We start from the raw sequence: 23,336 nt of genomic DNA, 5'->3' as shown, positions 1-23,336 counted from the left end.
ATCTTCTAGAATATGATCTCATACAACTCTTATCAAGTGTGTGAGGCTTTTCAGTTCTATTCATGAAAAAGATGGATGAAGAGTGATGAATGTGTATCAATTATTAAGCACTTAACAAGCTTATGATCAAGAATGAATATTCACTGTCATGAATTCAACAACAGTTGAATACAGTCAGAAATACCTGATATCTATCAAAGATCAATCTTCTCTCAGAATACTAACAGATTCATATAGACAAACTGTCAGTTCTGTGAACTGTGTTTAATATATAATAAGAGAAGTTTAAATTCCTAGCAATGTCATTCAGTCTGACAAATGCACCTGTTATCTTTCAAATAATGATGAATACAATTCTTTATAAACAGAATAAAATCTCATATCTTGTATATCTCAATGACATTCTAGTCTTTTCAAACTCATATGATGAATATCTGAAGCATCTCAATGAAGTGCTTATAACTCTGACAGAGTATAAGCTCTATATCAAATTAATCAAGTGTGTGTTTGAAATAGAAGAGTTGAAGTTTGTGAAATATGTAGTGAGTGATAGCTGTATACACCTTATTCTGAAGAAATTGAATATCATAGCAAATTAGCCGCAGCTGAGAAATGACATTATGTATGACAGTTTCTTGAGTTGATCTCATACTACTGCAGGTTCATTAAGGATTTCATATAAATATCTGCATCACTCTCAGATCTTTTAAGAGAAACAGATATAAATCTGCAAAAGAAGAAGTTTTGTTTAATTATCTGAAATACTGTGTGCAAAGAGGCTTTTCTCACACTGAGAGAATATGTAACAACATTCTCAGTGCTTATTTAACCAGATCATGATAAATCTTTCTACATTGAGACAGATGCATTTAAATGAGCTATCAGAGACACTCTTCTACAGATGAGTAAGAATAGCAAGCTGCATCTGATGATGTATGATGGTAGAAAACTATCAGATACTGAGCTCAATTATCCAGTGCATGAAAAGAAATTGCTAGTGATCAAGCATGCACTGGTGTTGTGAGATAGATATATCAATAACAGGCATATGATAACAGTGATCACAGATCATGAAAGTCTTGTCTATCTATAATTAATAACAAAATCTTTCAAACACTTAGTACATTGAATCTCAGAGTTTCAAGTGTATAATCTTCATATTAAATACTGAAAGGAATTGAATACTGTGATGTCTGATGCAATCAGTTGCAGACTTAATTTCATGAATAAGAGTTCTGTGAACCAGGCACAAGAGATGTTTGTGTTAAACATACTAAGAAGATGCAAGGAATCAGAATGAGTGGACATCATGATCTCTTACTTGAAGAATGACAAGATGTTGAATAATAAGTGTCTCATGAAAGTAGTAGAAGAGATGCTTCTGAACTTCAAGCTGAGAAAATTGAAAAATGACATTGTACTTTACTGTGATCTAGGATACACAGAAGCTCTCTATCTAGAATCTTCATTTTAATGCAACTTAGTGGCTCACATGCACAAGGAATTTGGTCACTTAGAAAGCCCTGGACTCATGAGCATACTTGAATCAAGAGCATACTGGTCAAGCATGACTGAGGACATCCAGGTGTATGCTCATGAGTGCCTGAATTACCAGGTTGTGAAGAAATCTAAGAAAGGATTAGAATGTGAGAAAGCACAACATCAGATGAAGTGTATAATACAATTATTCAAACAATGAGAGATGAACCTCATAGACATATTACTGCAAACATCAAATGAAAATCAATGAATAATCACTGCTATTGATTACACTACTGACTGGCCAGTTATGAAAGCAGTTTCAGAGATGACAGAGAAGATGATGATAAAGTTTCTACATGATGAGATCTATGTCAACTATGAAATATCACATGAGATTCTAACTGATAATGATGTGAACCTTGTAGAAGAAGTGATGAGGCATTTCATGAGTCAGTTACAGACAAGACATTGTAGAATAACATTATATCATCTGCAGATGAACAGGAAGATGAAACACTTGAATGAAATCTTGAGCAACATGCTGATGAAATATCTAGTGAGCAAGCCTATGAGATTATGAGATGAATATCTCAGTCAGACACTATTAGTCACACAGATTTGACAGCATGCAGTCTTCAAGTGTTTATCATTCTATCTGTTGTATGAATTGCATCTGCGCATTCTGAAGAATGCTTCAGAAAAGATGAGGAAGGAAACAACAGTCACAGACACAGAACTAAGATTGAAAGAGATCAGTCACATACATGCAAAAGCTAATGAGTTACTTCTGAACTGAGCAATTCAATTGAAAAGAATATAAGACTCACTTGTTAAGAAATCAAGTCTCAAGATGAGAATGTGAGTTCTCATATACAATGAGAGTTCTGAGAAGTTTCAATCTAGATGGTTTGAGTTATATAAAATACTTAAATCACATTCTCTGAGAACATATACATTGGAAGAATCAGAGAGATAGATCTTATACAACTTAATCAATGATTCATAACTTGTGAAAGTAAAGATGCAAGATCTGAGTGAATTATGATTATCTACAGCACTATCATCAGTGTTGAAAAAGAAGAGACTTATAATTGAAAAGTCTTGTGAAGTAAGAGAAATCATAGATACTTATGAATCAGATGATCTCACTTATTCTGATCTTTTCACAATTATAAGAAAAGAATGAGAAGAAATGAAGAAATCAGATAAATGTCATACTTTAATAAGTGATGAGACTGTAGTCAGTTATACAATAACATGCTGCAGATAGCAGATGTAACACAGTAAAGAGCAGTCTCAAAGCAGCAGACTTACATGTGAGTCAGATTGCAGAAGAAAAAGAAATTCAGAGTTGAATTTGACTGTTTATATCAGTTCAATTGTGAAGATCACAGAGAACAAACTATCTGAAACATTCACAGATGCATAAGATTAAGCTATCTTGATTTCTAAGAATGCTCAGAGATCAGATGAGATTAGTTTCAATGAGCTGTTCACTGTAGTGATCTGAGCAGGTAAAGAGAGACAGTATAATGCATAAGACAGAATTACAAAAGATGAAAGCTGCTGAACCTAGTCACTGAATGCTGTATCATATAGAGATTGTGTAAGAGTAGTGGCTAGCAGACAAAGAAAAAGTGTAAGAAAAGAAATAATGAATTGATCACTAACTGTAAGAGTCAGCTGTAAAAGACAAATATTATCATACACATCTTATTCATTTTCATACATTATATGTTTAATCTATTTTCAATACCATGTCATCTGAAAAACATTAAAAACAAAGGAAATCTCAAAACTTGAGATCTGTAAGAGATTCAAGAGCTGCAAGCTGCTCTTATAATAATGTCATACATGTCTCTAATTCCTCTATCACTCTGTGTACAATATTAATGTCATTTATCACAAGATTGACTGGAATGCCAATATAGAAATGTGTATATGTATATGTAGAGAAATTGAAGAAGAGTGCAGAACCTGCAGAATCAGAAGTCAGAGCAGAGAGAGTGAAAACAGAAGAAATGAAAGAGAGAGACACAGAACTAGATGAATAATAAAAGTTATTCAGAGCTAAACACTTATAACTCAGTGTGCACACAATCTTTCTCACAGAAGAGAAAGAGAAAGTGACAGAAGAAGCTTAAGAGTGAGAGAGAGTAGTCTTGATAATGTTGTCATCTTTGATCAGAATAGCCTCTGATGCTGAAGCAACTAAGAATTATTATTAGCATATAAAAATCATAAAATCAGAGATGAAAACAGTTACTGAATGAACACTTGCTAGTCTTAGAGTTGTACATGCAATTGCAACATGCACAAGACTTCTCAGAAAGAGAGAGAGAGACACAGAGAAATGCAAAAAGCAGAACACAGTATGCAAATAACTCATTCTCACAATAATATCTCAGACAAGGTGTATGAGCCTCACACTCATGAGTGTAAAAGAGTATGATATTCATGTTTCTGTTTCTGAAAACATGAATATCTTTTGTCTGTACTATGAAGTCAGATAACAGATATTAGAGAATAGGCTGATACAGATCTATCATTCTGAAGAAATTCATCAGAGCAGATGTCTCTGCAATATTGAACTTTATAGTTGTAAAAAGTTCCTTAGTATCTGTAAATATCATGACTTTGTGCATAGTAAAACTCATAATAATTTCTCTTAAGAACAGAAAAATCAGTGTCAGAAAGAAAAAGATGAAAAAGAAAAAGACTTATAATCTTGATACTGTTGAGAGAAGAGATGATTCTCTGATATGAATAGACAATTGTCTTATCATGAATATTTAAAATGAATGTAATAATCAGCATCTGTAACTGAGCTTCAGATAGTTATGTTATATACAGTCTTTATATAATAAATTGTTCTAGAGATTAGCAAGAAGAACAGAAGTATACATGCTGAGAAACATGATTCACTGAGTCTATGCAACATCTTCTTGAAACAGGAAGAGCTAGTAAGAAAGGCAGAGATGACAAAACCAGAAGTAGCGGAAGTAGAGGTTGTGGGAACAGAGATAGCAGAAGTGGGAGAATCAGACACAGAGATAAGTGTAGAAGAAGAGAGAGCAGCAGAGGAAGAAGTGACAGAAGAGGCAGGAAGAGACACTGAAGACTCAGTCATATATAACACAGACAATTCCTTCATTATCACATTCTTCAAGTTCTCAATCAATGATTCAACACTGAGTTCACTATCATCAGCAGACACAGATCTGTTAATATATGATGATTCTATGTGAATAAAAACAAACATATCAGCATCTGTGTTCACACAAAATCATGCTAGAAAACATGATCAGAAACTCACTGAGAAGAAGAAATAGTCAAGAATATATAAGAAGATGAAGAAGATATATCATCATTCATGATAATATATTATTCTGATGATTGTTAGAAGATAAATAAGTTCTGACTATGTATATTTCACAACACATTACACTTACTGCTAACAAACTGTCTGATATGAGCACTATGAGAATACTTGTTATGAGAATGAGAGGTCATCACCAGAAACATGTATAATATAATAGATGAACAGATGAAAAGAGTTGAACAGAAGAAGAGATAGAAATCTTGAATGAGATAGTGATATTCAATAATGACAATAATGAAGATGATAATTGAAGAATGAGAAAAGTTAGTGAATGAGTGATGTAATATAGTGAAAGTTTCTTTGTAAGAGTGTACATAGAATACTAGCTGAATTAGAGATAGATCACACAATCATGAGACACTAGTGGCGAGCTAATCCACATGAAGCTAGAGTGTATGACATAGTCATGTGAGTGTGACTGAATCTGATGAGAGAGGATGTGATTTGAAAGAATGTACAACTGTTGAATAATAACGCGGCTGCTTCTGAACTACTAGTGTATGAATGTAAAGGGGGCCCTAGCGGCCACTAATTAATTTAGCGTACGAGATTCAATATATAAGAAGCCGGCGTACGCCTGTAATTGTACGCTGGCTTAAGCAATCTTTGAATCACAGATATATAAGAAATCTCACTTCTTATGAATTCTTTATCTCTATTTCTATCTCTCATGTAACTAATAGAGTTAGCGGCCCTTGACTACACACAACTATATAGACTGAAGTTCACAAATACTATTTATAACTCAGCTTGAATGCTATTATACATTTTGACTTTTATATTTTATCTTTCTATTATGAATACTTCTAGTAGTTAACAGTACATATCATGCCAAGCTGCAAACATCTGAATAATCGCCTGCGAGCACTTATTCTCACAGAAAGTGTGAGAATCAGTGATTAAAGTGAATATTTATATGTGTATATAGTAATGTACACAGTGAAGCTTCAGAGCAGAAGAATTTATATGTATTCATAGCGGCTGAGAATTGACAATTGAGAATAGCTGAGAATCAGAGCATATGTATTTGTAGCGGCTAAGAATCAGAGATTGAGAATGAAGTGATAGAAATCTGTGAAGTGTAATGAAATAGTCTATATAATTGATCAGATACAGCTTATCACAATTTCATTTAATCTGATTCTATACATTTCTTAATGTGAAACCTGCTGAGACTACTTATTAAAAAAATATACAAAGTGACTATTTATCAGATCTTAAAATGAGATCATAACTTAGAAAAATTAAGAAAGTAATCTCATTTAATCTCATTTAGTCTCATTCTTAGTATAAAGTTACTATTTTTACATATTTTAAGGTTTTTTTTAGACTATTTTTAATTTTTTAAAAAGTAACACTTTTTGATAACACTTAAATAAGATTTAAAGTCATTTAAAGCAATAAAAAGAATTTAAATTAAGAAGTGAAAATTATAATTTTATTTAAAAAATATAATAAAAGTAGACAGTAAGTCTTACTGAGACAGTATAAGACTACTATCTAATCTTAAAACTGTGTAATAAGATCAGTTAAATTGATAATAAGATTATTAAATATTCTGATTCTGATCTCAGACACAGTTATATAATTAGTCTAGCTATCAGTATATCTTACATCAAGCTGCAAACATCTGAATAATTGCCTGTGAGTACTTATTCTTACACAGCTTATTACTTCTTTGTAAATAATTTTATTCATTCTGCAGACTGTTTAAACTGGTTTTCAGTCACTCTATAATATTATTTAAATGCAATATAGAAAGATTTAATTGATAAATATAAGAATCTCACTTCTATACAAGATTAGCAGATTACTCTTTCATAATAGTGAGATATCACTAAGATATCACTCTAGCTATTCTCACTTATAGAATAGAAGAAGAGTATCTGCTTATTATCTATATAGAATAGCTAGATGCTGACTCTTTATCAAAGAAGTCAGTGATTTATTTCTGACTGATAATATATATAAGAGTTACTGCATTTCTTATACAATCTTTTTAGTATACTAAGTACTATATCTATAATATTCTCATAATAACTCTGTAGCTCATGAGCTTACTATTCAAGTAAGATAGTCAAGCTTACTTATACAGCTTCTCAAACAACTATCTTTATATAACACTACTGACTAGTCATCACTTCAGTTCTATCATGTTATATCTTTTAATTATAATAAATAATTACTGACTAACAGAGCCTGAAATATAAAAATAAATGCTTACAGACAATTATTCAGAGATTCACAGCTTAACATAATATATACTGATAACTACTAAAAGTATTTATAATAAAAAGATAAATATAAAAATCAAATGTATAATAGTATTCAACCTGAGTTATAAACTTGTAAATAGTAATTATAAACTTCTGTTTATATAAATTGTATATAGTCATGAGCTGCTAACTCTATTAATTATATAAGAGATTGAAATAAAAGTAAAGAATTTACAAAAAGTAGAATTTCTTACAGAAAATTATAATTTCATATTAAAAATATAATAAGAATAAATAGTAGATTTCATTAAAATTATATAAAACTATTATTTAATCTCAATATTATATATTGAGATCAATTAATTTAATAATGTGATTATTAAATATTTTAATTCTGATTTCAAATATGATTACTTTGTAAATTTAATCTCTTTATCAGTTTTCAGAGAAATTTATATTCAGAGATCTCTATACTCAAAAATTTTAATATTTAGAGCTGTTTTATAACTGAAGAATCTATATTTGAGAGCTTTATACTCTGTACATAGAAAGTCTCTTCTGAAACTATACTTAGAGAAAGAAACTTTATATTTCTATGTCTGAGAGAGATTTTTATACTCAGAGCAGAAGAGTAATACTAGTATTTATTGAGAGATCTGTGAGAAGTGAAGCTCATAGTCTGAAAGCCAAGACTGACTAAATCATATATAGCAATATACTAACTATATTTGAACTAGTGTAATTGGTGCGTGACTATAAAATCAGTATTATGTGGAATTAATTAAGCCTTTACACTGCCATTTGACACATTTGTCACTATAGACTGCCTAGTACCCCAGCGTGAAAAGTCGTATCTCGCTCTCCGAGATACCTTCAGAATCCGTCCACACCTTGAACTCTCTTAATTGCTCCCGCTAACCCCTTGATCCAACTAAACCTGCCGGGGTTAACTCCAATGGCACCTCCTACCATTTCGCCTGTCACCGGATCATGCCAACACCCATCTTGCGAGCTAACTGCCCCATATATCGCGGTATTTTGGTTTCTTCTAATGCCTTCCAGCCATGCTTGGCATATCTCCGCAGAATCAAAAAGGACATTCGTTTCTTGCGAGTGGAAGATCGATTGTGTATCAAGATTCCCATTTCCTATAAATGGGATTTTAATTAATATACAATGGTGTTATGCCAGTTTCACATTTCATAGTTCTTACCTTGAATCGCAACGTGCTCGTCGATGACCATCAGTTTTATATGACAGCTCCGTTTTTTGAACTTGTTATGGATAGGTTTCGTTTGATCCTTCGCCACATAATTGTATATCTGAAGCCTGGCCTTCTCTTCCTCAGAGGTAAGAGAGTTGTATAGGCGATTTGATATCATTTCGTTGGTGCCATTTTGGAATGGAAGTAGTTCTCCTGCGTCATTGTATCCCAGGGTAAGATAGCAGGTCACCACAAGACCTCGACGAACTGCATTAAGGATAGGCTCTAGTAGGCATTCTGCATTCATATTCGGGGTTTGAATGAAAATGGACTTCTGTGCGTTGCGGATAGCTGAAAGGAATGCCACGTTTTGAGGAGTGTAAATACTCGAGTGATTCAAAGCTAACAACTAATGTTAGTCGTGGATAATACTATCTCTATGTCAGAGTAAAAACCTACCGGGCCATGGCTCTCGACAGACCAGTGCCATTGGAAACGGATTATGCGGCGCATGCAGAAGGTAAGGTGTCATTTCATTTTGATCAGACCATTCGGGGGCATCGCCTGTTATGTCAGGACGTTTAACAATATCTGCGTTGAGTTAGCGAGGCAACCAATTCGCATATATGATCACAGCTATACACACTCAAGTGACGAGTGACGCCTTCCACCCTACTTTCAGTACCTCGAGGTCTGACGCTAGCTTGGATACTTGCGGCTTCTGACTCAATGTCTGGGTCATACTCTCCGGACTCCCGGGTCAATTCATTCCGGCTCTCTAATTCCTTCGATTGGAGCCTTCAGGGCAATCAATATGTTAACTCGAGCAACAAAAAACAGCAATTAAACGGATGAGCTTAGCTGGGCCGCACCTCTCTAATTGGAATGTATTGACAGCCTTCCCGGTGAGTTTCTGACCGGCGTGATGAGCAAAACTTGGCGGTTTCTCTGTCATGGCGGGTGAATTAATCATTGGAAGCATTGGTGTCAACTTGGTATTCCATTGGATAATCGCCAGATCATAGAAAGAATCGACGATGGGGCCTTCCATTCGAACCATCATTTCCAAGTTATCATTGTCCTAGCACAAGTTAGAACCCATAAGAAGAGTTGCCATTTTAACGTACGGTACATCAATACTGAACGAAACAACACTGCAAGCATCAATCACCAACCTGTATGTTGTTACTTTGGAGCAATGCCACCCTCCGATCCACCACCATGAATTTTGAATGAAATGTCCCCAACAAAGGTTTGTGGTAATTCATCACTTCAAGTTCAAGGTTTGGGATATGTTCCGGGGGAGGCATTTGCACATGTACGTCTGTGACCGCCTTAGGATAAACGAGCTGGCGGCTGTTGATGATCTAGCTGTTGTTAAGCGTTGAAGCTCTTTCGCAGGGGGGATAAATGACTTCTACCTTACCTGTTTCAACTGTGCACGATCATACATAATCTTAACAACCACCTTAGTCCCGCGTCTCCCAGCGCGAAGGGATAGTTCCTTCAGAGCATCCGTGATGAGTGTCGAGCAGCGGGAAAAAGTCCAGTAATTTGTGGCCAGGAACACCTCCTTTTCTGCCCGAACAATGCAGTGTGCCATATGACGACAGATATCAGGAGTCGGAGCAATGATGGTCAGCGGCACAACTCCGGAGCTCCCTAGTAATGATGGGGAAGCGCAGCCAGCCATCGGGTTGCGGTCAAGAGCACAGAGCACATCGTGATATATCTAGCGTGGATATTGCTAATTAGAATATTTCCGCAGATAAAGAATTGTTTTTTTTAAAAAAAAAAAATTGGCTCTCGTGCTCTATACCTGAAGAAAAAGATCACTGGGCCTTCTAGAGCCCCATTTCCCGCACAAATATGCCTGCTGCAAATCAAGATGTCTATTCCCCTTCTCCTTTTCGCTGCTCCGGCACCTATCGCATAAACCATTCTGCGGCTTGAATACCCTGTCGATTATGTCACGAGGGGCGCTTTCAGGTTCAGTAGCAAGCTCTGAAGTCACGTTCGTACCATCACGGCAAAGTTCATATATCCACTCCGGGAACATGTTGTTGTAGGTCCAGCGTCCACTGGTAGGTTGGGCTAGAAGAAGAGCAACGAAACCGAAGAAACCCAAGAGCGCAGAAAACCCAGCTGCCGAAAGCCTTATCAACCCAACATGGGACGAAGCCCAGGGAAACCAAGATAAGTAGCAGAAAGAAAACAATTGAGGCATGATCCACAGTCCGGATTTGGATGGAGGGAAGGCGCCGAAGAAAGGGGGAGGATGGAAAGCGACAGGAACAAACAACAACATTTTGCACCAGTCCCGGACGCTCCTCAGACTCGAAAAACCCGGGAAGAAGGCGTTTTAATAAGGGATTGACAGGGCCCGGAAAGAGTTGGATCATATAATTATCATTGTAATTATCGGAATTGTGGCGTTGAAGCTGAAATTCGTCTCATACCTGGGTCGGGCGCAGGAATTCATCCTGGAAATTTTCAACGTCATTCTTTGGTAAGCGATCAGCAGAAGTTTGTATTCAGGGAAACTTCCATATAATTATTTAAGACGTATAATCTAATGTAGGGCGTTTTGTTGGGGGAGAACTTTTTTTTTTTTTTTTTTTTTTTTTTTTTGAAATCATATTTTGGCAGCTTGATTATGGTTGACATTTGGAGCGGAGGTAGCTTAACCTGCAATTGAGAGATTCTATTTAAGTTATAACCAAAACGATAGAAGTTAAAGCTCATCTCTTACAGTACATGGGATGGCTGGCCAGTCATGCATCTAGGGGGGATTCTCTCCTAACAATGTTGAATGGCAGTTGTTGACATTGACGGCGGCCCTGACAGGGCCGAAGCTGTAGATAACAATTTCTGCCCATCATTAGCACACTTTCACTATGAATTTGCCTGGCAATCATATAAACTATTGAACCGAAGCAAGCACCGAGACGACGTGTTGCCCGCCTTCCTTGCCATAGGGTGTGTCTCAGAAACAATGTCCGCAGTGGCTAAAGTGCGAGAAAGGGTCAAACTCAACATTTACTGGGACGGTAATAGAATATTGAGCTTCAGCAGTGCGATGTGAGGTGAGTATCCGCTGATACAGTCCAGGACTAGTGAAGCTGTATCCCGCTAAACAGTAAACAGTCGGCTCCATAGCAGATTATAACTGAAGACAATCGGCAGGTGGAAAAGGATATGTAATGCATTGGGCAGAGTCCTGGAAGAAGGTTCCAAAATTTAACATCGGAATGGGCATATTCCGGGATGAAAATCGATTCCGCGAGTGGGAAGAATTGGTTCCGTTATCTACATAGTCACCAGCAAAAGAGGCGTGCAAAGAAGAATCTCCGAGATGAAGATTCGGCGGGATTCAGGGGGAGGAAGACAGTGGGTCACGTGGGGGTACCCTAGCGTATCCAAGTAGCGCAAGAGCTTTTTCTGACTTCTGTCCGGAAACGCGCATCAGACGGTGCTACCAGAAGAAGTCCTCTCAAGGCGATTGCAAGGTCTGCATTGGACGGACAAGCCCCTAAGTTTGGGTTATTTCGAAGATGACAGCCAGAGCTAATCGTGTTCCTCCTATCAGAAAACCTGGCATGACGGTTGCATCTGAAATGGGACAACAGCCAGCTTAAAAGAAAGGGAAACGATTTCGATGCAGACGGGTCTGCCATATTTACACATGTGCGAAATCAACTCCGCGAGGACCTATGTTAACAGTTTTGCCAGCGGAGAGATTTTTTTTTAAGGGGAAATCGGTCGCCGAATGAAGGAGCTCTGAAAATGGATGGCGCTCAAGCGTGCTACTCATACCTCGCCGTCGGGGTAGAGTCGATGCTCCGACGAGTAGGCAGGCGTGGAGGTCCGTGAGCGTAGGATCGAAATTGTGCGAAATGAGGCACAAATACGATACCTGGTGTGTGTTCTTTCATGCGACAGTGTCTGCGCCTATTTGTAGCCAATGCCCGGTTTTGAGTATGTTGATATTGTCAAACCCAATAGCCGCTAACGTTTCTCTAGGAGATGCAAATGTCCATGATATTTGGACCCAAGGCAATACATGGGGAGCTAGTGCTTGAGTGCCGAATTTTCAAAGGAGGAGCTGAATGCTGAGTCCTTCCTACAGGTTGAACTAGGGATATCCAGCTTAATCTTTCTTCCCGTATCGACATCAATCCCGAGGGGGGTGAAACCAATGTAGGCGGATGTGCGGAGAGGACCACCTTTATCATGCACAGTTGATGAACTACGATAAACATCTCCGACCCACTGAAGCTGGGAGGAATCTCAAGGATAGCTGGATCTGATGAGTAGGATGCCCATTCTTCGAGTTCTTTGACTCTGTGCAAGAGAGGATACCTGAGCTTCCAAACAACCAAGAACAATTCTACGCAAATCAAGCTGGATAGCTGCCTTACATTGCTTACCAATTACGTATGCACAGACGGTGGACTACGAAGCCTTCGGAACAATACAGGCAGGTTGAAGGAAATCAATCCAATATTTGAGAAGCTGTGTACGCTACTTTCCCATATCCCCCTCGTATCACTTATGTTTCTTCCCTTTGTCGCACCCTTCTGTCTCCCTTCCCATCCAGGCACGGAATCAACCTTGAGGGAGTTGCGCGATTGCTAATAGATCCTAGGATATACTTTGAATTCGAAGAAGGAGGAGGTTACCTTAGCCCACCTATATCGTCTAGCGGGAAAGCATAACACCATCCGTCCGAGACCCGCTGTTTATTTCTACAATCAGAAACGATACCCTACAGCGTACTCCGTAGATATCTTGGTCATGACTGGACTGTTGGGCCGAGGTTTCTCCCGTACCCACACGATCCCCTTCACTAAGCCAAGAGTGGCCTAGCGTATCCCCGCATTCCCGAACCCCGGCTGCTCCAGGACGCTGACTCAGCACCCGACCCCTCGATTTCGGCGTTTCGTCTCCAAGCTTGTTTCCTTTCTCTTCCTCTTCCTCTTTCTTCTTTGTCACCTTGACTCGTCTCTCCTCTTTCATTCCTTCATTGAACAGCTGGACATGAGCTGATTTTTGCTTTTGATTCAACTCTCAACCCCGTTCTACTGGACTTTTTCTAAACTTCGATAGAATCTCAATCCAATCATATAATCGAATCAGCATCCTTGCCGTCGCTGCTGCTGAGCTCTACTTATATCTCTGGGATTTTACATATAAAATGTATGAAACTTACCCCCATATATAAGGTTTGATATATTCAAACATGCTAATGTGTAATATGTCATGTTTAGGGTTTACACAGCATCTTTTGCGTTCTTCGAGGCGCTCTGGGAGGTTGGTTCTCACAACTTGACTTTAACCCCTTGATATTTGATATTGATCAATACCTGCAGGCCGGTGTCACCCATGTCTTTGTCAATTTAGGCTCTGACCATCCCTCTATCCTAGAGGCTATCGTCAAAGGTCAAAATGAGAAAAAAGGACAATTTCCCAGAATCATCACATGTCCCAATGAGGTAAGGGGTTGAAGTTGCCTGCCTACCCCCGGATATCGTCGGGCCGAAAAGTCAAAAAAAGAAAAAATTTACTTGTCTCCTAATGGCTACTAATCCCGCATGAGCACAGATGGTGGCTTTGTCTATGGCCGATGGGTATGCTCGGCTTACCGGTAAGCCCCAGTGCGTCATCGTCCATGTCGACGTTGGCACTCAGGGGCTGGGTGCTGCTGTCCACAACGCCTCGTGTGGCCGTGCCCCTGTCTTAATTTTTGCTGGTCTGTCTCCATTTACGCTTGAAGGGGAGATGCGGGGCTCCCGCACGGAATATATCCACTGGATCCAAGATGTCCCTGACCAAAAGCAAATTGTATCTCAATATTGTCGCTATACTGGAGAGTTCAAGACTGGCAGAAATGTCAAGCAGATCGTCAATAGGGCCCTGCAGTTTGCAACCAGCAGCCCCCAAGGTCCTGTATATCTATTTGGAGCTAGAGAAGTGCTGGAGGAGGAAATCGAGCCTTACACTATTAACCAAAGTACATGGAATCCCGTCGCACCAGCAGCACTCCCTCAGGATGCGGTCGCTGAGATCGCAGAGCTCTTGGTATCCGCCAAGCAGCCACTGGTGATTACTGGCTACAGCGGACGAGTTGCATCTGCCGTGACAGAGCTCGTCACCCTGGCAGACACCGTACATGGACTCCAAGTTATCGACACGGGTGGAAGCGACATGTGCTTCCCGGCCAACCACCCAGCTTCACTCGGCCTTCGCTTCGGAGTGCACGAGAAAATCCCAACCGCTGACGTCATCCTCGTTATCGACTGCGATGTGCCCTGGATCCCAACCCTTTGCAAGCCCTCTGAAACCGCCAAGATCTTCCATATCGATATTGACCCCCTGAAGCAACAAATGCCGGTCTTCTACCTCCCAGCCCAGGCCACCTACCGTGCCGACTGTACCACCGCTTTGCGCCAACTTAATCAACACATCTCCAGCAACAACTCCCTCCTCAAGACCCTCACAGCTCCAGAATACACCTCCCGCCGCACGGCCATCGAAGCCTCTCACAAGGAGCGACTCCAAGCTCTCGCCGCACAAGCCGCAACGCCAAGCGGCGGCCCCACAGCCCCTTTAAACGCAGCCTACCTCATCTCTCAAATCCGCGCCGCCTGTCCTGTGGATACGATCTGGTGCATCGAAGCTGTGACCCTCACTGGCTTCGTCGCGGACCACATCCAAGCCACGCTGCCAAACTCCTGGGTAAACTGCGGCGGCGGCGGTCTCGGTTGGTCCGGCGGTGCCGCGCTGGGCCTCAAGCTGGCCTCCGATGACCAGCACGGCGGGACTGGCAAGGGCAAATTCGTCTGCCAGATCGTCGGCGACGGCACGTATCTGTTCAGCGTGCCCGGGTCCGTATACTGGATTGCGCGCCGGTATAACATCCCCGTCCTGACGATTGTGTTGAACAATAAGGGGTGGAATGCGCCGAAGCGGAGTATGTTGCTGGTCCATCCTGATGGAGATGCGTCCCGGGCAACGAACGAGGAGCTGAATATCTCTTTTGCACCGACACCGGATTATGCGGGCATTGCGAAGGCGGCGGCAGGGGGTGAGTTGTGGGCTGGAAGTGCTGGGTCGGTAGAGGAGCTGGCGGATATGTTGCCCAAGGCTGTTGAGAGTGTTAAGAGTGGGAAGGCGGCGGTGTTGGAGGCGCAGTTAGAGGGGAAAGAAGGGAAGTATGTCGCTGAGAAGAAGTAAGTGTTGGAAAGAATGGGGTATAGAGTTGAACATACTGGGCATCTCTTTTGTATTTTTGGCTTGCTCTACTCTTGTTAATTTTCCACATGATCCATCAGATATCTCCAATGAAAAAGATAGAATGAATATGACATGCTCGCACCCTACTATATTTATTATATGTCCACGGGCGGATTAATTGCAAAGATCGAATTGGCCTAATTTTATTTCCCCCTCCTATTGTTTCCATGCGCTCAAGGAGAGACCAGGGAGACCTCCTTTTAAATCCGATATTCGAGTCCATTGTTCAATGAGTCTCGGAAAAACCATTTCCAACTACCTCCCTATATACCTGCAATTTCTCCCACACACCTTCTCCAACACTCCACCCGCGACTCCACCCCGTGCCCCATCCCTACGATACGGGGTTTCCGCATTCCGAAACCTAAACACGGATATGCTCCCCCAGAAAACGCTCTATTATATATCAAAATTAAATATATTGTTACATGCAAACCCGTACCAATAATAATTGATCACCTCCCATCCCTCCAGCCCTCCCCCATTCCTCAAACATAGGCATTATCGTTAACTACTCGAAAAGGAATTGCCCAAAATATCGGCTCCCTCCAGTTCACACCCTTCCATGCAAAGCTGCGCAACATAGGAAAATAAAAAGCAAAGGAAGACAAGAAACAAATGGGATGAATGAGGCAGCGTGGCGCCATATTACTACACCTCCCCCACCTCCAACTCTTCCCCCCCCCCCCCATCGTTCGCCACCCTATCAACGAAGAACAGGTGTAATATCAAGTTCACCTCGCATCTAATTCTTTAACTTGACCACAGTACTGGCGCTGGCAGGGGGTGGTTTAGGTAACGGTTTTGACTTCAAGCTCAGCTGTCTAGGCTTCAGGTCACCTGTTCCGATGTGTACCTTGCCGGTTTCTGCTTCAAAGTATTGCGCTCTTCGTTTATTGCCCGGCTGCTGTTGTGGGTAAACTGGTTAGTTTACACTCTCCGTGAATAATGGATGGATGAGGGTGTTGCTGGCGTGGCAGACGGATAACGTACATGTACCTGGCCTCTGGCCGCCGTCTGGGGTGACGGGGGACTGATTAAGCCCTGTTTCGCCGTCCGATCGACCTTCTGGTCAGAAAACTAACAGGTTAAAAGAACAGAGCATTAGCACGAATAGAACCGTTGCCCGTCGCCTCTTTTCTCTCGTCTTACATTATTAGTATTATTAGGTTGTTGGTAAGGATTAAGTAATGGTTTTTGTATCTAGTAATGGAGTCAACGTTAGCTAACATAAACCGTGACAGTGCATCGAACTTGAAAAAGATTTAGTTCCCTCACGTTTGTGATATATTTGTCATGATCGTTACTTTGACATGGTGTTGCCCTCTGTGAGGAACCATTTACCCCTGGCTATGGATAAAAAGCTTTAATTTCATTTCTTCCTCTTCATTTAGGCAATTATCTGCAGGAAGCTCTAATACTTACCGTCTTCAAAGAGCCGCTCCCGACCGGTTTCCGTTTTATCCGTATTGACCGCGCCCGCGCTCTATCACCGAGGAATATGGAATCTATAGATTCCGAACACTTGGGGATATTGACAACTTGGATCACGTCTGGCGGAACCTGCTGGGCTGATATAGTTCTTCGAATCCCCTAGCAGAAAAGGAGAAGAAAAAGAGTTAGAGCATGTTCAATTATCAGCATAGAGAAATATTAGCTGCTTTCTTTTCTTCTTCTTTTCTTGGTGATAAATTTCCGTGTTGGTGACATACCACATCCGGCGTACTATGTACAGGTGGGGACGGTCGAGTGCACTCCTTAAAACAATCAGTGACCAAGCCACAATTAGGTGTTTAGGAACGATACGTTTAGGGATTTGTCAGTTCTAACCTCCGCCATTAATTCGGAAAAATATACTTGTTCCGGCGGTTGTATTATCGGCTGGATGCATTTTGAGTAATATTAGTACCATGAAATCTCAATTAATGTATAAATAAGGAGCGCCTCCCGCCATCGGGTATTAAGGCGGAGGTCGTACCCAATGAGTCTCATTTTGTCGCTGAGGCCATGTTGCGCATTTCTGTTGCCACATCGAATTATATACTTGAGCACCAAAGGGTGTATGGCCATAATTTCAACAGGGGGGTCGTTTCTCTTACCACAGCCTCTCCATCTTTCTCAGAAACATGTTTTCCCTGAAGGTTTCTGCGAAGCCGGGTTTGAAGCGCATTTAATGATGCTATGCCGTTCTACTCCAGCTCCTATTAGTTAAAAGTATTGACGAAGTGGTAGTCGTGAAATATCGAAGTCAAACTTACACTTAGCATCGAAGTCTTCACATCCGTTTCTGCTCCCCCCTGTTTAAGAACCAGGCACATATGCCTTGACCGAAACCTGCCATAAATTGCTAATATACCTCCAGCAATTCCCACAATTAGGTATACAGTTCCAAATAATGGATGTTTTAGAGATATCGACGGCATGACATTCCTTGGGATCAGTGCAGTAACAGCCAAGCCTCCAACCCGAGCTATTGTCGCTACTAGCACGATGAGTGCGATTAAAGCACCATGCGTGTACAGGCAAAAGGGAGATGCCATGAAAAAGTACAGCATAGTCGTCGGTAGCCATGCTTGAATGTGCGACAAACTTAAACACATCAAAATAATCCCTATACAGATTCCGGCCGCAAAGATAAACAACGCTCCGCCTATAAGTATATTTCGTCTCGGGCATGTTTTGGTATATGATGCGCCAACAATACAGATACCGACCAGGGAAACTTGAAGGCTCGGAAATGCCCAAAGCGCTGTGGTGAATATAAGACCCGATGGCTCGATGTAGAATTTAGATATCGTTAGGATAGTCGCGGTGATGGTCAATGAATCTGTCAGTACTATCCTTGTAACTTCGGCGTCAGTCATACCCTCTGTAAGAGATTCATCTCGGCCACCAAAATAATAGAGCTTTGGCCAGCGGGAGCGATTGTTTGTATGGTATATCGCAAAGACCCCAGCGACGGAAGGCATGTAAACTCGCACACATTCCCAGGTAATTGCGTCGACATAAGCACGAAATCCCCGCTTCCAAATAAGAGGGATATCCCAGATCCACCAGAAGATATTGATAGAGATAGCAGTAGTTATGAAACTACCCCAATGTAGGGATTCGGAGAAGTTATACATCGGAAGGTGGGAGTTGGATGTGGAGCACGGTTTCAGTCGTCGATTGTTTTTAAAGATTTGTTCGATGCCATTTGAAATGCTGATATTCCGTCTACGAGAGACGTGACAGGCAATGAGACCCTGTGGCCAACACACGCTCGAAAAATCTCAGCGATTATCCTCGTTCTGCGTTCGTTTGGAGATAATGCTAACCCGGAAATCCCCTCAATGACAGTTATTTATTCCATGATGCTCGCTCTGCGGATGAATATAAAGAGTATCTCCGGAATAAAACAAAAAATGGCGTAGTAGAGAAGAGAAACAGATGCGCGGGCGGGAATCAAATCTGGAGAGCTTCCGTCTCCTAGGATCATGGGTATTCGTAATCAACCAAATATTTGCGTTATGGGCAGCTTGACGAGCCGCAGATTTCGAACTTCGTATCACCTTTCATTGGATGATTGACTATGTGGCTGCCTCTATGCATGAGGGGCCGACTGGGCAAAGAGCATCATCCAAACCCATCAAGTGCTTGAAATCAGACACCCTCTGCGGAAAAGTTCAACCAGGTGGTTAGGAGCAAGGATAAATGCTGACCATTGTCATTATTCTATGTCGGGGCGTAGTCATCGGCAAATACGCAGTGATGGCGTTTATATACCACAGTCGAAGTGTAGGTTTGTAGCCAGTTGTAATGATATTATGGGCAGCACAGCCTCTCCTGAGGAATTAAAGGCAGTACCAACCCAGAAAGGACGATATTGTCATTTAAGGAAACGTATAGCCGTCAAGCAACCCCTGGTGGTGCTCCCCAGTTCTCCAAATTGTATAACAATTGAATTAACGATGTTCCAGTTCGTCCATTTTAAGTCTAGCACCAACAAAAGCGCGAGATATAGAGTAACAAAGAACAGAAAAAGCAAAAAACAAAGAAAGCAAAGATGACATAGGAAGGACACGTCTACCTAACCATTGCAATGCTGCAGCCACAAAGGACAAGCGCCTCTGAAGACTTGGACAATAATATAAGCTTTATTGAGGGTGCTTTGGTGCCGCTATCATTTTGCTCTGCGCCGCATCTTGATCGGTGATTTCAGTCAAGTGTGTAGCTAGCAGTTGGCCAACACGCGAAAATGATTGGAGGAAACATGATCGACGCTAGGCCTCGAACTAGGAGATGAGTTGAATTCAAGTAAATACGTCCGACGCTATACAACCGTTACACAGATCAGCAGGTACCATGAGCCCCTGACAATTGTAACGTGAGAATGCCTACCCACGCCATTTTCTGGGCTTCAATAATATCCATTTTTCAGGCGCTTAGCACTGGTTGGGAGTAGTATTTGCAACTGAAAATGCCAGCTGTCGGTCATCATCTCTCCTAGGTCTTCGGGCTTCTATTCTGTTGTTCCCCAGGTCGATCAATGCACAGTATTTGGATGTTCCGAGGTCCGACCACCGCATCACGCAATTGTAGGAACTTTGGTGGAACTAGAGGTTGAGACATACAGGCGGCTAGTCGGCAGATCGCACACTACTATCCCCAAGTATATCTAACCATGTTCCTGAGAGATGAAACTGCACGGGGACGAAAGCTTGTCCAACGTCAACAGTGGCCAGCAGTTAGGGGCGTATAACGCAGTAAATTTCACCCTGGCATGATCAGGCTGTCCATGTGGGCACTGACTGGATAAAGAACATGCCGAAAGACCAGTCGCCCTTGAGACAACGCGGTTAAAGGCGAGAAAAACAAGATCAATTTCTGAGCCTAGATGCGCACTCGGTTCCGTCATATTTGAGTCGTTTCAAAAAGTTTGTTTTCGATTAAGTCGCCAAAATGTTAAAACAAAGCAACTATGCGGTATCTCACGCTTGGTGACTTCAAATAACGGCATAGATTCGCCCCAGGGGGCCAACAAGTAGTCCGCAGAATTGATCGCGCTTATGGAAACATGGGTAAACAAGCATAGTGTTCCAGCAGGACGGCAACCAAGTCCAATAGACCCATGCCATGTCTCTATTACCTTTAGCCGAAAACAAAGTGCTTCCAATTTTCACCAAGGACCCGAGCTCCATGTTCCAGATCCCATTCACGAATCGTACATATCTGACGCACAATCGCTTCAATCAAGTCGTCCATCCTTTCTCCAGCGCAGTGAAGATCGCTTTCAACCAGTATTCTATCATCAGGAAGCGCCTTGATCACCTTGATCACCTTTGTTGAAGAATCGTTTGTAAAGTTAATGATGTTAGAGAAAGAAAAATATATATCTGCCGGATTGGATTTGCGAAGGAACTGTTTCAAAGCGTCTGGAGGCCCAGAGTATGAGTGCATGCATATCCGTGGTGGAAATGTATGGGATATAGGGCCCGGCAATCCTTTTTCATCTTCAGCTTGGTCATTATTGCTAAGTTCGTGGGCTTTGTCTACACTTGGTCGCCTCTTTCGTTGCCGATTTGAGACACCTTTCTTCTCATGGCCCAACCATAGTTCCTGGAGTAGGTCAAAAAAAGCACCGTGTGCTTGAACGCTATGAACAGATACCGGCCGTTGCATTTCCCCTGCAAGTTTGAGTTGGGCTCTAAGGATTGCCTTCTGATGGGTCAAGGTGACGCGATGGGGAGACAGGGTTCTTCCTTCCCTCGTGCCAGGTGTGAGGCTGGTGTCTCTATTTCTGATCTCATGTGGAAACCAAGCATTTGGGATGCGAAATGAACGGTCAAGGCCGATTTCCCCAACAAGAGCGTGAGGGTGTTTCTGCAGTCGAGCTCTTGTTTCAGATACCAATTTCGACAATGGGAACGGTTCCGGGAGGCCATGCAGCAGGTTCTCATCCTTGACTGGGGGGGTTAAAACATTTTTATAATGCTCTTCTTTGGAGATTATGGTGCCATTGCGTATTTCCATATTGACATCGTCGATAATTTGATGAGAGAACCACGGATGCCATCCGAAGCAGGGAATGATTCTTAGATTTTGATCAGCAGAGTTTTCCGCTGGAGAATATCTTAACGCAAGCTGGGCAACTAGGTCCTGATCTTGACCACGAGTAGCCATGACAGTCAAAGCAGCGGTCTTCATCCGGGCGATATCATCGACAGATGCCATTGTGTCTGTTGGATGGCAATGGGCGTCATAAACTCCTATATGCCAAGGAAAGGGAGCATCCATTGTGTCTGGCACCCGGATGAATATCCACCAATGAATGCTAAAAAAGGAATTGATTCCTCCCAAGCGGCTTTCAAAAAATGAAACGACCAAATTTATCTATATACAAACACAGCCCTGCCCTGGTTGGGTGAGGTTGAAGTTAAGTTAAACTCTTGCTAACTACAACAAGCGGGTTTGGACGCCAAGCCGCGCGCAATCTTATCAATCAGCGATCACCCCAATTCGCCTCTCTCAACTTCCATGTTTATTATCATCTCTTATTTACAAAAGAACATTTAAATCAGTATGCTGTGATGGTCCGAAATATGGTCATTCGCTCTTCTGTCCCTAGCAACATAGGGCCACTACCCCTTCTTATGACTATCTAGCCCCTAATGGAGGACATCACCACCCCATCGCTGGTCGAGAGCGCCATTCTGCTATTTCGAACAAGCTCATCACAATGCTGGGGACCTACATAACCAATCTAATGATCCTTCCCATAGCTCTCCTAATCACCATCCCGCTCGCCTTCATCGCTACAATCACAATCACCATAGCCTTCACAACCCTCTGCCTGCGCCTCTGTCTAGTCTATCTGGATTTCTTCGCTGCCCTCGCCCGAGCATACGTCCACACCCTACCAGCCTCCAACTCAACAACAACTACAGCGATATACCCCCGAAATCCACTTTTACACACCATCTACAATAACCCCATCCGCCGCCGCAGCCGGTTCCAACCAGGCACACAATTACCAGCTGAAAACCAAGTATCCCCAGGCAACATCTACCGCCGCAGCCCATATCTGCTGCTGCGTAGAAGCTCTACCCCACCCGAGCGGGTGAGGAGACTCAGAAGACAAAGTTCCCATGGTTCTCTTACACAGATAAGCCGCTTATCACGGAAATACAGTCTCCCAACGCCCGGATCGCTCTCATCCTTTGTGGGTGAGCCGAATTTGAGCGGGAATTTTGACCCGATTGACGGGCCGTTTCAAATACCCGCTGGGTCTGCCTCTAGTTCACAGATATCCTCGGCCTCGTCCGATAAGGCTGGCGATGATGAACATGATGACCGTGATGATGAACATGACGCTGCGGCTGAGATACTCAACTATTGACGGTGAGATGGATTGTTGAAAAGCAGGGCTTGCTGCCCTGCCCATGCTTGGAAGAGTAACTATCCTACCGCCCGGCCCGCCAGTGGCGCCCAACTCTACTACTCTCTAGGGACCTCCGTTTCAAGCAGCCCGGGATATCAACTTGGTGGGTCATAGAGTATATGATATGTTAAACAAAACAATTGCACTAAACAGCCGTTTTTTTCGTTTTTATATTTAACAGAAGTCCAATTGACTGCGAGTTGGGACCAAAAATCGCGCATATCAAGTCAGGATAGCAAAAATCAGAAACTAAAACCAATGTGCATCTCTTCAGCGGGCGTTGGGGCGTTTAATCATGAACACCTATTAGTCTCCTGGTCACGGAGCATCTTGATC

General features: G+C 41.8%; 5 protein-coding genes across 6 annotated transcripts; 2 read left to right on the top strand and 3 right to left on the bottom strand.

Annotated features, from left to right (window-relative positions):
• Positions 1-7,704: 7,704 nt before the first annotated feature.
• BDCG_07527 lies at positions 7,705-11,666 on the bottom strand. Of its 2 annotated transcripts, none has more exons than XM_045423311.1 (10): positions 11,258-11,666; positions 11,037-11,155; positions 10,104-10,788; positions 9,711-10,016; positions 9,460-9,651; positions 9,157-9,365; positions 8,931-9,082; positions 8,744-8,875; positions 8,294-8,686; positions 7,705-8,228 (listed from the first exon to the last, which is right to left on the bottom strand). In XM_045423311.1, the coding sequence occupies exons 3-10, from the start codon at positions 10,590-10,592 to the stop codon at positions 7,954-7,956; spliced, it is 2,148 nt and encodes a 715-aa protein (XP_045282189.1). In that variant the 5' UTR covers positions 10,593-10,788; positions 11,037-11,155; positions 11,258-11,666; the 3' UTR covers positions 7,705-7,953. The 2 variants fall into 2 exon arrangements, with proteins under 2 accessions (XP_045282189.1, XP_045282190.1); XM_045423312.1 differs by having other exon boundaries at positions 10,104-10,767; positions 11,258-11,639.
• BDCG_07526 (thiamine pyrophosphate enzyme) lies at positions 11,579-15,520 on the top strand (the record flags this gene model as incomplete). The annotated part of the gene is made up of 6 exons (XM_045423310.1): positions 11,579-12,149; positions 12,933-13,059; positions 13,394-13,483; positions 13,555-13,597; positions 13,657-13,779; positions 13,889-15,520. The coding sequence occupies exons 1-6, from the start codon at positions 12,071-12,073 to the stop codon at positions 15,518-15,520; spliced, it is 2,094 nt and encodes a 697-aa protein (XP_045278735.1). The 5' UTR covers positions 11,579-12,070.
• Positions 15,521-16,325: 805 nt separating this feature from the next.
• Positions 16,326-18,705, bottom strand: BDCG_07525 (uncharacterized protein; the record flags this gene model as incomplete). Its single annotated transcript, XM_045423309.1, has 10 exons — positions 16,326-16,487; positions 16,574-16,660; positions 16,733-16,783; positions 16,859-16,930; positions 17,006-17,173; positions 17,293-17,337; positions 17,411-17,461; positions 17,559-17,600; positions 17,680-17,769; positions 17,839-18,705. 10 exons carry the CDS (start codon positions 18,703-18,705, stop codon positions 16,326-16,328), a joined length of 1,635 nt encoding a protein of 544 aa, XP_045278734.1.
• Positions 18,706-20,710: 2,005 nt separating this feature from the next.
• On the bottom strand, positions 20,711-21,793 carry BDCG_07523 (Cut9 interacting protein Scn1; the record flags this gene model as incomplete). The annotated part of the gene is made up of 1 exon (XM_045423308.1): positions 20,711-21,793. The coding sequence occupies one exon, from the start codon at positions 21,791-21,793 to the stop codon at positions 20,711-20,713; it is 1,083 nt and encodes a 360-aa protein (XP_045278733.1).
• A 505-nt stretch (positions 21,794-22,298) lies between these two features.
• BDCG_07522 (uncharacterized protein) lies at positions 22,299-22,958 on the top strand (the record flags this gene model as incomplete). The annotated part of the gene is made up of 1 exon (XM_045423307.1): positions 22,299-22,958. One exon carries the CDS (start codon positions 22,299-22,301, stop codon positions 22,956-22,958), a length of 660 nt encoding a protein of 219 aa, XP_045278732.1.
• Between the last annotated feature and the right edge of the window lie 378 nt (positions 22,959-23,336).

Source organism: Blastomyces dermatitidis (assembly GCF_000003525.1).
Source record: "Blastomyces dermatitidis ER-3 genomic scaffold supercont1.9, whole genome shotgun sequence".
In the NCBI taxonomy this organism is placed as follows: Eukaryota; Fungi; Ascomycota; class Eurotiomycetes; order Onygenales; family Ajellomycetaceae; genus Blastomyces; species Blastomyces dermatitidis.
Note: the sequence above shows the minus strand (reverse complement) of the source record. Positions and strands in the feature narration are given on the sequence as shown.

What these genes read in the sequence shown, in the direction of transcription:
- BDCG_07527 (XM_045423311.1), bottom strand. Translation starts at nt 10,592, where the DNA reads ATGTTGTTGTTTGTTCCTGTCGCTTTCCATCCTCCCCCTTTCTTCGGC. An exon ending in CCAGTGATCTTTTTCTTCAG is followed by an intron (nt 10,017 to 10,103) that starts GTATAGAGCACG and finishes TATCCACGCTAG; the next exon opens with ATATATCACGATGTGCTCTG. An exon ending in AATACATTCCAATTAGAGAG is followed by an intron (nt 9,083 to 9,156) that starts GTGCGGCCCAGC and finishes ATTGCCCTGAAG; the next exon opens with GCTCCAATCGAAGGAATTAG.